Source organism: Cervus elaphus, chromosome 9, assembly GCF_910594005.1.
Source record: "Cervus elaphus chromosome 9, mCerEla1.1, whole genome shotgun sequence".
NCBI lineage: Eukaryota > Metazoa > Chordata > Mammalia > Artiodactyla > Cervidae > Cervus > Cervus elaphus.
This window is the reverse complement of record NC_057823.1, coordinates 10,904,201-10,919,285: the sequence shown is the minus strand read 5'-3', so window position 1 is coordinate 10,919,285 and position 15,085 is coordinate 10,904,201. Positions and strand designations below refer to the sequence as shown.

General features: G+C 43.6%; 1 protein-coding gene across 1 annotated transcript; it reads right to left on the bottom strand.

Moving 5' to 3' along the window:
* Positions 1–4,262: 4,262 nt before the first annotated feature.
* Positions 4,263–5,216, bottom strand: LOC122700892 (olfactory receptor 10H1-like). Its single transcript, XM_043913922.1, has one exon. It carries the CDS (start codon positions 5,214–5,216, stop codon positions 4,263–4,265), a length of 954 nt encoding a protein of 317 aa, XP_043769857.1.
* Positions 5,217–15,085: the final 9,869 nt, after the last annotated feature.

Sequence of the window (15,085 nt, the reverse complement as noted above, 5' to 3'; positions counted from 1 at the left end):
CGAATTTGTGATAAAATGATGATATGCATTTCCATACGAGATCAATAATTGTAATAGTGTAACTCTAGATATGGGAAGAAGCAACAAGAGGAGATATTTTCCTGGACCAAGAGGTTAGTAAGGCAGATATGGTCCAGAGACTTTTGCTACTTACAAGGCCTGGTCTAGTGACAACACACTGAGTGGCCGGTCAATGGAATCTGTGTTAGACCTGGGAATGAGCCTTCCCAGCACTGCGGGACACAATGACCATGAAATGCCCTCAAAACATGGTCAAATATGTGGCTATGAAGGGGCCTTGCTGGCTGAAAGTTGGCCCTTGCCAGTTCGCCTCTACAAAGATTAAATCATGACCACTACAAGATGCTGACCTTCAATAACCCCTTTGTTCGGGGCTCAGAGTTTGGAGTGTTAACTCCTCTGGGCCCGAGTTTGGAGTGTTAACTCCTCTGGGCCTGCTGGCATGGAGAACTCAGAGTTCTCCAACTCTCTGAGTGTGGCGCTTGGTTTCTTGATCGCTGGTTTCTGCAACAGTATCACATCAGTACATTGGACACCAAAAATTTACACAATGTCCTATGTCAATTATAACTCATTTTTTTAAAAGTTTCCTTGACAAATTTAAATTGTTTCAGATGCATTTATTTTAAAATAGCACTCTATAATACTTAATGGATTTTAGTTTATGGTGATACTGTTGTATGCAACAATATATATAATTAAAACACATAAGGGGACTTCCCTGGTGGTTCAGTGGTTAAGAATCCGTCTTGCAATGCAGGGGACATGGGTTTGATCCCCAGTCCAGGAAGATCTCACATGCTGCAGAGCAACTAAGCCTGAGTGCCACAACCACTAAGCCTGCACTCTAGAACCTGCGAGCCGCAACTACTGATCCAGCGTGTTGCAACTACTGAAATCCACATGCGGAGAGCCCGTGCTCCACAGCAAAAGAGTGGGCAGTGAGAAGCCCATAAACCAAAGAAAAGAGTAGCCCCTCTCACACAACTAGGAGAAGCCCACCTAAAGCAGGGAAGACCCAACTCAGCCAAAAATAAAATAAATAAATAAAATACTTTAAAAAAAGATCAACAACAGCACAAGTAATAAATCAGTCAAATAAGCCAAAGTTTTCAAAAAAAGAAAATATTTGTGTTTATGTTGGAGCAGTAACTATGCATCATTTGTCCTAAAGTTGAATCCAGTCTATCTCTATAAATTGAGTAGTAAAACATCTCATGTTAATGTAAACTGTTAAGAATATGGAAACAATCTCAAACCACACTGGAGAACCCTGAGCATCCTCCTTTGCAGAATATACTGCAGGTTTCCTGTTACCCCTTCACATATGTTTTTTCATTACAGTCTCACGGTGGGGGATCAGAGCAGATAAGCTCACATCCATCCCATCTGACAGAGGGGAAACTGAGGTTCAAGATGCTTGCATGATTCATCCAAGATCACACAAGTTGGAAGGGCCAGACTTCTCCTGCAGGTCTTTTCTGATTCCCCGCCTTCTCCACCCAAAGCCTCACACACCATTTTCCCACAAGGGGTTTTATGGGTCCCCCATCTAAGGAGGACTAGCTCAGTTTCAAATCAAACACTTCAGGATCCTAAGAGCCTTTTAAGCCACAGGTGAGCAGTTGTAACCCGCCATGCACTGGAGCATGCATCCTTGGGACATTGATGTAACATTTCTACAGATTCAGGACTATTTCTTGATTTCAAAATAAGTTTTATTCTTATTGGAATTCTGAGTAACTCATTCACACTGAGCCAAGATAGTCCCCACCCTTGGCAGCAAAACAGATCTGGGCAAGAATACAAGCTGGGCTCTCTCATTTTGTTCATTAAAGGCCAACTTGGCCTCTGGTCCTACTGGTATCCAAACGGAAAAAGAGCCTGGAAAATGATTTGGTACCAACAATGAGTTGGGCACCCAATGCCTTCTGCAAACTTACTGTGATTCCTTAGGTTATCAACTTCCTGAACACAGGAAGTCTGTCCATCTTGCTCACCATCACACCTAGCACCTACATAGGACTTGGAAGATAAAATTTATTAACAGATATTTCTTAGCTGGACCAGTGTAATCTTCCCCAGTTACCAATGTAATCTATGCTGAACAAGCCAGAATGTCATATGAAGTTTACTGTAAGAAATCCCACTACCTTCCAAAGCAGAGAGAAACAGTTTGTGAAAAACTGTATTTGAAGTAAGGATGACCTGGCTTTAATTCTTGCATCCCATTTTCCACCTAATTATATGAATGTTTTATAGATATCATTCTAGATCTGCCTAAATAATAAGATGTTTAGAACTGTAACATTTAAAATCAGAAAACTTTAGATACAATCATTAATAAAGAACTGTTAGGTTCATGAACACAGTGAGGAAAGGAAAGGATGGCAAGAATTGAGAGAGCAGCGTGGAAACATACACATTACCATATGTAAAATAAAAAGTGGGAATTTAATGTAGGACTCAGGGAGCTCAAACCAGTACTCTGTGATAGCCTAGAGGGGTGGGATGGGGTGGGAGTTGGGAGCGAGCTTCAAGCAGCGGGGAATGTATGTATTCCTCTGGCTGATTCATGTTGATATATGGCAGAAACCAACACAATATTTTAAAGCACAAAATTTTAAACTAAAAAAACTGTTAAACAAAATCTTGGTTCCTTTATACATGGTACACAAAACAGCTATTTAAGCCATTTGATCCTTATATTTCATCATCATCCTCTCTCCCTGGGGATCCCATTCAGTATCATGGTTTTATGTACCTTGTGCACACAGGTAATTCTCAAATTCTTATATTTACCCCATCCAACTCTCTACTCAGTATCTCCAAGTGGATAACTAGAAGGCATCTCAAATTTAATCCAAACTTTGGATGTTCTTGTTGGCATTATCATCCTTTCTCTCTCTCTCTCTCTCTCTCTCTCTCTCTCTCTCTCTCTCTCTCACACACACACACACACACACACACACACACACACACACACACACACTTCATTCTCCTACAGTCTATTTTTTCTTAGAAACAGCAACTCAAAATACAATCCCTTGGAATCTTACCTACTCAAATACCGTGGATCCCCTTCCTAAACATACTAAACAAATAGAACGCTCTTGGCCATGTCTTTCTCTCTTGACTTGCTTTACTTGACTCCCATGTGCTTATTACAACCTAACATATTGGTTTGGCTTATTATTGGCATATTAGCTTATCGGATGTTGTCTGTCTCTGCCCAGTAGAATGTTGCTTTGGGGAGGTCGGGGACACCCAGTCCATGCTCACCATGGTATTCGTTCACAGCCTGTGGTGCATATGTGCATGCTTCAGTTGTGTCCAACTCTTTATGACCCTATGAACTGTACCCCACCAGACTCCTCTGCCCATGGGGATTCTCCAGGCAAGAATGCTGGAGCAGCTTGCCATGCTCTTCTCCAGAAGATCTTCCCAACCCAGGGGTCAAAACTGTGTCTCTTATGTCCCTACATTGGCAGAGGGGTTCTTTACCACTAGTGCTAGTTATTTTAGAAAAATGACAGTAAATGAAGGTAACTGCGATGTTCAATTTTTGTTTGTCAAATTGGATGAGCAAAACATTTTTTCAGGTTCCTTAATATTGTTGGAGTGGGAGTGAGGTGCTGTGTGTCCTTAGGCAAGCACTTTAATAGGTGAATTTTATGGAATGTGAATTATATTTCAACAAAGTTATTTGGTTAAAAATGGAAACTAGGGGCTTCCCTGGTGGTCCAGTGGTTAAGAATCTGCCTTGCAATGTAGGGGACATGGGTTTGATCCCTGGTTTGGGAAGATCCCACATGCCACAGGGCAGTTAAGCCCATGTGCCACAACTACTGAGCCTGCAAAATTACTGAAGTCCGCACACCCTAAAGCCCATGCTCTCCAGCAAGGGAAGCCACTATGATGAAAAGCCTGTGTACCACAGCTAGAGAGTAGTCCTTACTTGCCACGACTAGAGAAAATCTGTGCACAGCAATAAGACCCAGTGCAGTCAAAAATAAATAAATAAATCTTTTTTAAAAAATTGAAGCTAATGGGAGACACACAGACCATGAGAGGAAAAAGGAAAAAAAGATTAACATTTACTGAGCACTTACTATGTGATGTCACACACACATACAAATCTTTACACCAATCTTACAAGGTAGCTTTGATTAACCCCATTGTATAGATGAGGGTGTGGTCATTCTTCTACCATAATCTGAAACCACCTCCACCCCAGTTACTCAGATGCTGGAGGGGTAGAGATTGCTGAAGAAGGTCTTCTTCATGGCGATCTTCAGCTCCTTGTTCCTAAGGCTGAAGATGATGGGGCTCAGGAAGGGAGTGAGGACCGTGTAGGTGATGCCCATCAGCGTGTCTCCTTCCAGAGACTGGGGCCCCTTGGGCTTGAGGTAGATGACAGAGGCAAAGCCATAGTGCACGACCACCACGGTGAGGTGGGACGCGCACGTGGAGAAGGCTTTGTGCCGGCCCTCGGCTGAAGGGATCCTCAAGATGGTGGCCACGATGAAGGCGTAAGACAAGAGGATGAGGACACCACAGCCCAGCAGGGCGGTGATACATACGAGGCCCACGCCCATGGCCACAGTGGAGACGTTCCCACAGGCCAACTTCAGAAGGGGTGGCACATGGCAGCCAAAATAGTGAATCTCATTAGACCCACAAAAAGTGAGTTGGAAAATGGAAGATGTCACCACTAGCCCAACAACTAAGCCACCGGCCCAGGACCAGACCACCAGGCAGGCGCAGCCTCGGGGGCTCATGAGCACGTTGTAGCGCAGGGGGTGGCAGATGGCCACGTAGCGGTCATAGCCCATGATGGTGAGCAGGAAGGAGTGGGTGAAGCCGGGCGTGAAGGAGAAGAACATCTGGCTGGCACAGGCCATGAAGGAGATGGAACGGTCCCTGGAGAGCAGGTCGGCCAGCATGCGCGGGATGATGGCGAAGGTGTAAAGGACCTCGGAGATGGAGAGGGCACACAGGAAGAGGTACATGGGGGTGTGGAGGCTGCGGTCCCTCCAGACGGTGGCCATGATGAGCAGGTTCCCCAGCAGCGTGAACAGGTACATCAGCAGGAAAAGCAGGAAGAACATCAGCTGAAGGTGGGGGAAGGTGGAGAAGCCGATGAGGATGAATTCAGACACTGAGGTGTAATTTAGCCTCAGAATGGCAGCCATACTGTTGGGGAAAAGAAGGAGGAATTCCCATAGGTAGGAACTCAGAATCTCTAATGAGTCCTCTTCAGGACTTCCTGGAGAGGCTCCTTCACCTCTTCAAACCATGATCAGTCCATCTGCATAATAATGTTCAGAATAAAGGTCTGCCTTGTGGTTTAAATAGGACCACCTGAATGTTCACTGGAAGGACTGATGCTCAAGCTGAAACTCCAATACTTTGGCCATCTGATGCAAAGAGCTGACTCATTGGAAAAGACCCTGATGCTGGGAAAGATTGAGGGCAGGAAAAGAGGGCGACAGAGGATGAAATGGTTGGATGGCATCACTGACTCAATGGACATGAGTTTGAGCAAACTCCGGGAGATAGTGAAGGACAGGGAAGCCTGGTGTGCTGCAGTCCATGGGGTCGCAAAGTCAGACACGACTTAGCGACAGAACAACAACAACATGCATCTAAGGTGCTTAGCACAGGTCCTGGTACATAGTATGAATTAAATAAATTTTCATTACTATTGCTATATTTTTAAATCCTAGTGGTAGGAAGTAGTGGTCTCTATTTCCTACATGTGGATTTAGTCCACCACTTCAGAGGTTGTAGTTGCCTCTATCATTTTTTTCCAAAAAAAAAAAAAAAGTGAAACTAAAGATAAGGTCAACAATACAATCTTTAAAATAAATTATTATTCTGGGATCCCTAATAAATATTTTTAATTGGAAAAATTTCTTGCTGGTTGGAGTGTCATCTCTGCATATCCTGTGATCACTATACTCAACATGCTGCCTATGTTGTTTAGTTGCTAAGTCGTGTCCAACTCTTTATGACCCCAAAGAGGTTTTTGTAAGGCTTAGTGAGTATTAAGTGGAGGCTTTTTTCCCTTTTTATAAAAACTCTACCATTTTATTCACATGAATTCAAAAAAAATTGAGGCATTTTAAAATAGTGCTTAAAAAAAAAAAAGCCTTCATTACGTTGGTCCCTCAATTTGTTTGAGCCTTTGTTTTCTCATCCCTAAAAGGAAACTGATATTAATAATCCCTAGCTGACAGGCATTGAGTAAGATTATGCATATAATATGTCTTCCAAGGGCTTTCCTGATGGCTCAGTGGTAAAGAATCCACCTGCCAGGGCAGGAGCTGTGGGTCTGATCCCTGGGTCAGGAAGATCCCCTGGAAGAGGAAATGGCAACCCACTCCACTATTCTTGCCTGGGAAATGCTATCGACAGAGGAGCCTGGTAAGCTACAGTCCATGGGATTTCAAAGACTGAAACATGACTAAGTGACTAAACAACAACAACAAATGTCTTCCACAGCACCTGAAATCAAGAAGTTGAAATTGAGGACAGGTATAAATGACTAGAATTAAATTTTCTTAAAATACAGCAACCTATGGTTGTATCTCTCTTTTGATTGGGGGACTTAATGCATTTATCTTTTCATAATTACTGTTGTTTTCAGACTTAATTCTGTCACATTTAATACTTGAGCTAATATATATATATATATATATATATATATATATATATATATGTATGTTAGTATACCTAGCTAATATATATGTTTATTTAACATATACAAACACAAAAACATGCACAGTCCTATTTATTACATCAAACACACCCAAGAGGAAAAAAAACCCTAAAAATATGGAATTGTTTTTGAAAAGAACCTTGTGTAAGACCATAAAAGAAGTCTAGGTAAATTATCAAGTGCCAGTATTGCAAAGATCCAGAGCATCTGACCACATTACAGTAAACTGGAAATTAATATGAAGAGGAAACCTGAAAGTTACCATATATTTTAAACACAATTTAAGATTGTATCATTTGACATTGTCATACATAGTCAGACAAAACTAACTACCTTTGAGATAAAAGGAAAAATAAGAATTACTAAGAACAGAATGATGAGACATTGAAATAACAACCGAACAAAATGGCTTATGTCCTGGAATTTTAAAAAAGGATATTAGTGTCAAAACTAAGAAAAATCAAATAAGATCTGTTATTTGCTATACAGTATTACACAACTGTTAGTTTCCTGGGTCTAATCATTGTACTGGCATTGTGTAAGATGGAAGTTGGATTAGAGGGAGTCCAAGAATTTTCCATGTTACTTTTGAACATTTTTTGTAAGTTTAAAATTAGTAAAACAAACAAGTTACCATTCAAAGGAACACAAAACTCTCAAGTATCTAGGAATTAATTTAAGTATGTGCATACAGACTTCCACAGAGAACATTAAACAAGTTACAATAGGACATGGAGCAACCTAAATGTGCATCACCAGAGAAATGGATAAAGAAGATGTGGCACATACATACAATGGAATACTACTCAGTCATTAAAAAGGATGAAATAATGCCATTTGTAGCAGCATGGATGGACCAAGAGACTGTCATACTGAATGAAATGAGAAGGAGGAGAAATATCATATAATAGCTTATATGTGGAATCTAAAAAGAAATGATACAAATGAACTTAAAACAAAGAAACAGACTGAGAGAATGAACTAATGGTTGCTGGGTGGAATGATGGAAGGAAGGGATAGTTAGAGAGTTTGGGATGGACATGCACACACTGCTAAATTTAAAATGGATAACCAACAAGGGCCTACTGTATAGCACAGAGAACTCTGGTCAATGTTATGTGGCAGCCTGGATGGGACGGGAGTTTGGGGGAGAATGGACACATGGATACGTATAGATGAGTCCCCTCTCTTTCACCTGAAACTATCATAACATTGTTAATTGGCTATGCCCCAATATAAAAAAAATAGTTTTTTAAAAATAAAATAAAAGTAAAAAAAACAAACCAATTAAACATGGTAGACATTATAAATAAGTGGATGAAATGGAAAAAACAGTATCCTAGATGTTAATTCTCTCCCAGATTTAATCTATACATTCAATCGATTCCTCAAAAGAAACCAGTTGAATTTTTTGAGAAAGATGTTGTACCTGTTATACAGTTTCTATTAAAGAATAGCCATCCATAAATAATTAAGTCCACCTTGAAGTGAAGAGTGAAAGAGGTGGGGAGGAATTGCCTTCTAAGATATTGAGGCATTCTACAAAGCCTTGCAAATAAAGCAATATAGGATTAGTACAAGGACAGACAAACAGATCAGAAGCTCTGAACAACAGATTGGGGGGAGAAAAAAAAACCTAAAATCCATGGAACAACATGGATGGCTCTTAAAAATAACACTGGAAAATCAGAAAAAATAGCAGGCTTCCAGCACAATATATTGTATCACTGTCCAAACAGTATGTGCATCAATATACATTTTCCAAGAATTCATGCAAACAGAAGGATACACATTGAAAAAATTAACACAGCTACTGGTCAGGGGTGGGGATCAAAAGTAGGACGTGATGATAAATGGGAATAAATAACACAGGATCATTCTGCAAGTCAATGATACAATCGTCATCAACGAAAGAGATTTGATTAAAACTTCAAACTCCAAAGCTTAAGTCCAATAAAAATTTGTGAAGGTACACATATATATTTACACTTACATATGTTTCAATCAATGGTACATATATATGCTTCCCAGGTGGCACAGTGGTAAAGAATCTACCTGCCAATGCAGGAGGTGCAAGAGATGTGGGTTTGATTCTGGATATGAAAGATACCCTGGGGAGGAAACGGCAACACATTCCAGTTGGAATTCATGGAAAATTCCATGAATAGAGAAGCCTGGTGGGCTACAGTCCATGGAGTCACCAAGAATCAGACATGACTGAACGACTCAGCACGCACACATGTGTATATATTTACATATATATAAAATACACATGCGTACGTGCTAAGTCATGTGAGTCATGTCTGACTCTTTGCTACCCTTTGGAGAGTAGCCTGCCAGGTTCCTCTGTCCAGGGGATTCTCTAGGCAAGAATACTGGAGTGGGGTCATTTCCTTCTCCAGGGGACCTTCCCAGACCCAGGATCAAACCTGCATCTCTTATGTCTTCCGCACTGCCGGGTGGGTTCTTTACCACTAGCGCCACCTGAAGACGTGAAGTGAAGTCACTCAGTCGTGTCTGACTCTTTGTGACCCCGTGGACTGTAGCCTACCAGGCTCCTCTGTCCCTGGGATTCTCCAGGCAAGAATACTGGAGTGGGTTGCCATTTCCTTCTCCAGGGGAGCTTCCCAACCCAGGGATCAAACCCAGGTCTCCTGCATTGCAGGCAGACACTTTACCCTCTGAGCCACCAGGGAACTCCCAGCACCACCTGGGAAGCCCATACATCAAATATAAATATATACACATAACCAGTTTTCAAATACACTGAGGAAAGTTTGCTCAAATATTATGACATTTTACTTCATTCACTGAATCTTCATTCAACAAAGGATTGTCACAAAGTGTTCTCCCAGAGTCGTGGTCAACCAACTCTTGGAGGACCCAGAATCTCACCTGGAAAATGGGCAATTTGACTGAAGTTAGGATAGAGCATCTCACATAGTAAAGTAGCATTTGTGGGCTAGAGGGGACCTAAGCAGCCCAGCCAGTAGCCAGAGTGCCATCCTCAATTCCCCACTCTTACTCACCCCTCCTGTCCCTCAGCCACCATCTCTGGACCAGTCCTGGCTCTGACCTCATGCTCTTTCTCCTGAGGACTGTGTCTTCTCCTCTGCACCACCCCTTCTCTGGCTGCCAGAGCCCATTCTTTGAGATACACAGAGTTAGTGGAGCCATGGAGACCCAGGGTTCAAACCCCAGGTCCTCACTGTGTGTTGGGATAATCAGAGAACTGTGCTCAGGTTCCCTGTAGGCATTTGATGCCAAGCGCTCAGCACAGAGAAATTTCTCAAGGAAAGCTATCTGCATTGTTGTCATCTTTTACTGTCATTGCTGGCTGGCTGTTATTCCTCCATCCCACCAGGTGGCTATATTGGCACTGTGATAGTCCAGGGCTTCAGACCTAGCTACAGGATAATCTTTCCTCTAATGCTATGGATGTACCAAACCCTCAGCATCTGCTTCTTCTGGCAGCCCACCTCTTGGCTTCTTCTGGCCACAAACGTGCTCCAGGTATCAGCTCCTAAGTGTACAAAATGGTACCAAAAGCAAAACAAAATAAAACAGAAATGAGGTTTCCCTGGTGGCTCAGTGGTAAAGAATCCACCTGCCATTGCAGGAGACGTGGATTTGATGCCTGATCCTGGAGGATCCCACACGGTGTAGAACAACGAAGCCTCTGTACCACAATGACTGGGCCTGTGCTCCAGAGCCTGGGGGCTGCAACTCCTGAAGCCCGGGTGCCCTAGAGCCCATGCTCCGCAGCAAGAGAAATCACTGCTCTGAGAAGCCCACACACGACAGCTAAAGAAAAGCCTGCTCAGCAATGAAGACTCTGCACAGTAAAAATACATAAATACATTAAAAAAAAAAAAAACTGTAAGTCGGCTCCTGTCTCCTTCTGGCACTTCCTCTGTGTCACCCTTTCCCATAACAACCCCTGAGCAAGACTCCCTGAGTAGACTCCCCAAGTCGTGTGCACAAGTCTGGACCTCAGGGGAAAGAAAGGCCAGGGCCGTGATCTCAGCGATGACCTCCCCAGCAGAGCCCAACCAGGGCACACCCTGACTGGCAGTCAGATCCTACTCCTGTATTCTTTCTCCTCAGGGGGACACTATTTAACCCAATCGGCTCTCTCTGCTTATCCTCCTGTGTCATAGACCTAACACCCTGTTCATGAGCAAACAGTTCAATGGGATACCATACAGCCACATAAAGGAATAAAGTTCTGATACATGCTACACTGTGGATGAACCTTGAAGACCTTCTTATGCTGAGTGAAAGAAGCCTGCTGCAAAAGACCACGCATTGTATGATTCCATTTACTTAAAATATCCAGAATAGTTAAAACACATCAAGATAGAACACAAATTAGTGGTTGTCAGGGGGTGGAAATGGGCTGGAATGGGGAATGGGTTCAAGATCTCCTTTTGAGGTGGAGAAATATCTGAGAACTAAAGAGAGGTGATAGTTCCACAATTTTTTAACGTCCTAAATGCCACTGAATTGTGCCATTTAAAGTGGGGAGGGATTTAAAAAATATATATTTAATTGTGCCATTTAAAGAAGGGACTTCCCTGATGGTTCAGTGGTTAAGACTCTGCATTTCCACTGGAGAGGCACAGGTTTGATCCCTGGACAGAGAGCTAAGATCTCACCTGCCAAGCAGCCAAAAAAATAAAATGACAAGAATGTGTACAAGTTGGAACACTTGTAAACTGCTGGTGGAATTGTAAAATGGTACAACAGTTGTGGGAAACAGTATGGATATTCACTGATAGAACTACCATATGATCTAGTAATCCCACTTCCGGATATGTATGCCAAGGAATTGAAAGCAGGATCTCGAAAGGATCTTTGCACACCCCTGTTCATAGCGGCACTAGTCACAATAGCCATGAGGTGGAAGCAACTCAAATGTTCATCCTTGGATGAATGGTATACCAAATGTGGCTTCTCTCCACACAACAAAATGCCATTCCGTTTTAAAAGGAAGGAAATCCTGTGTCATGCTACATCCTGAATGAAACTCAGCAACATTATGCGAAGTGGGATCAGCCAATTCCTCCAAAATGAAATCCTGTATGATTCCACTTACATGAGGTCTCTAAAGTCGTAGAGTTTATAGATTTAGAAAACAGAATGGCACTTGCCAAAAGCTGGAGTGAGCAGGAGAGGGTTGTTTGATACGTTTAGAGCTTCAGTTCTGCAACATGCAGAGACATCTGGAAATCTGTTATGCAACATTGTGAACTGACGTAACCCTAACAAACTGTATCCTTAAATATGGTTAAGATGACAAAGTCTATGTTTGTGTTTTTTACAGCAAGAAAAAAAAATGTAGTAGTGACACCTACTATAACATGGATGAAAACCTGAAAACATTGTGCTATGTGAAAAAAGCCAGGGGCAAGTATTGTCTGATTCCATTAATATGAAACACCTAAAATAAGCAAATTTGTCGGGATATGAGCAGATTAGTGTCTGCCAAGGGCTGAGGACAGGGAGGATGGGGCATGACTGCTAATGAGAACAGGATTTCATTTGAGGGAAATGACAGTGTTGTGCAACTAGACAGAGTTAAGAGTTACACATTGTGAATCCACTAAATGCCCTTGATTTATAAGCTTTAAAATGGTCAATACTGTATTATGTGAATTTTACATCAATTTTTTAAAAATTTTTTAAAAAGCAAAAGAATCCCCTCCTTCAGCCCCCTCGTACCTCTGCACTGCCTGTCCCCTCGTTCACAGCCCAGCCAGCGCCCAGAAAGAGAGAGAGGGGGTCTCAGCCTGCCTGAGGCCAGCCCTGGGCAAGGGACGGAGAACGCACTGTCTCTGGTTCAGCCTCCCTGCTCCTGTCCTGAGTTAGCCTCCGAGGCTCCACCCAGGTGCGTGTGAGAGCCCAGGGGAAGGCGCTTCGGGACAGCTCTCCTCAGGGGTGGGCAGTCTCCCGTTTCTACCAACTGGGGCCGTCTCACACACCTACACGCAGGTGTCCCCACACCTCTGCGTGGCCGCATGCCTCCTCCCGTCTCTCCCCCGACCCCCTCGTACACAGTGTCCTACGTTCTTACTTCCACCAGATATGCGCATGGCCGTCCTGCTGCACAGGGTCGCGCCAAACCTCCGCACTTACACGGAGGCCAGGATGGATGCACGCCTGCAGAGTTCCAGCCTCTGGCCACCGGGGAGTGCACTCAGACTTGCGTTCTCACAGCACAACACAGCAGAAGCGTGAAGAAGATAACTAATGCTGTAAAGTAGTTAGCCTCCAACTAATGAAAATAAATGGGGGAAAAAAAAACCAAACAAACCTCTAACGGAGACAGGAGAAAGAAAAAAAAGAAGATAACTAATGCATGTGTCCCGGGTGGGCACTTTCCCCCTAATACCTGTCTGACAACTGAGGCATGTACACAAGTGCATGGGTGTGAACACCCAGTGAAGCCTGGATGCATGATTCACGAATAAGAAGCCTTTGCTCAGGCACTGCGTGCCCCAGACTTTGCTGGGTTCCTGATCCTAAGGTCCGAATCTAACACTCTTAACTACCCACAGCCCTTCCCTCTATCTGAACATCACCTTCTCCAGGAAGGCAACCAGAGTTGCACGCAGGCCTCTATCAGCGGCCACCCAGGTAGCAGAGGAGACCCTGGCCCCCTCACTCACACAGGGAGCTCAGAAGGGAGTGGGCAGCGCAGGAAGCTGCTCCCTCACTTTATCCCTTTCTTCTCCAGAGGCACATTCCAAAGGCATCCCAGGGGAGCCTGGTGCAGGATGCAGGAGGGGCTCCCTCAGGGCCCGGAGTCAGGGGGCGGGGGGAGTGTGGGGGAAGACTTCTGGGCACACCAGGCTCCCCTGGGATCAACCCACAGAGGTATATGTAGCCTGCAAACTTCCCTGACAGCCCTCAGTGCTCTGCTGGGAGCTGAGCTATTCTGCGGCACCAAAAGGGGATGATTAGTTTGGGAGATGGAGGTGACAAGCCCCTAACTGAACCAGGGAAGGAATAGAAAAGAAGTAGGTGCCCCTTGCCTAATCTCTCAATCCCAGCCGCTCCTTCCTTTCCTGGCAGGGTCCAGTGTGGACACTGCATCTTGAAAGGCCATCCACAGCCCATAAAAGGCACCCCTGGGCCATCCCAGAGAAGACAGCACAAGGTTCCCAGACCAGACCTGCATCCACTTTCATTAGGAAATTCTGGCTCCCAGATACTGGGAGTGTTTTAGCAGATGGGCTGATGTCTGGCTCCTAATGGAAGGAGAGGGGCCAGGTCAGGAATGGAATGGTCTAAAGCATGAGCCTGCTGTGGTCCAGAAGTGGGGTTGCTGGATCATATGGTAGCTCTTTTGTTAGCTTTTTAAGGTATCTCCATACTGTTCTTCATAGTGGCTGTACCAAATTACATTCCTACCTAGAGTGTAGGAGGGTTCTCTTTCCTCCACACCCTCTCCAGCATTTATTATTTGTAGAATGTTTGATGATGGCCATTCTGAAAGGTGTGAGGTGTTACCTCATTATGATTTTGATTTGTATTTCTTTAATAATTGGTGAGCATATTTTCATGTGCTTTTTGGCCCTCTGTATGTCTTCTTTGGAGAAGTGTCTATTTAAATCTTCTGCCTGTTCTTTTGATTGGGTTGTTTTTGGACAGAGAACTGCATGAGCTGTTTGTATATTTTGGAGATGAATCCCTTGTTGGTTGTTTCCTTTGCAGATATTTCTTCTATTCTTTGGGTTGCCTTTTCATTTTGTTTATGGTTTCCTTTGTTGTGCAGAAACTGTTAAGTTTAATTATGCCCAATTTGTTTATTTTTGTTTTTATTTTCCTTACTCTAGGAGGTGGATCATAAAAGATACTGCTGTGATTTATATCAAAGAGTGTTCCACGTATGTTAAAAGTGTTCAGTTCAGTTCAGTCGCTCAGTCGTGTCCGACTCTTTGCGACCCCATGAACCGCAACAAGCCAGGCCTCCCTGTCCATTACCAACTGCTGGAGTTTACTCAAACTCATGTCCATTGATTGGTGAGGCCATCCAACCACCTCATCCTCTGTCATCCCCTTCTCCTCCTGCCTTCAATCTTTCCCAGCATCAGGGTCTTTTCAAATTAGTCAGCTCTTCACATCAGGTGGCCAAAGTATTGGGGTTTCAGCTTCAGCATCAGTCCTTCCAATGAACACCCAGGACTGATCTCCTTTAGGATGGACTGGTTGGATCTCTTTGCAGTCCAAGGGACTCTCAAGAGCCTTCTCCAACACCACAATTCAAAAGCATCAATTGTTCAGCGCTCAGCTTTCTTTATAGTCCAACTCTCACATCCATATGTGACTACTGGA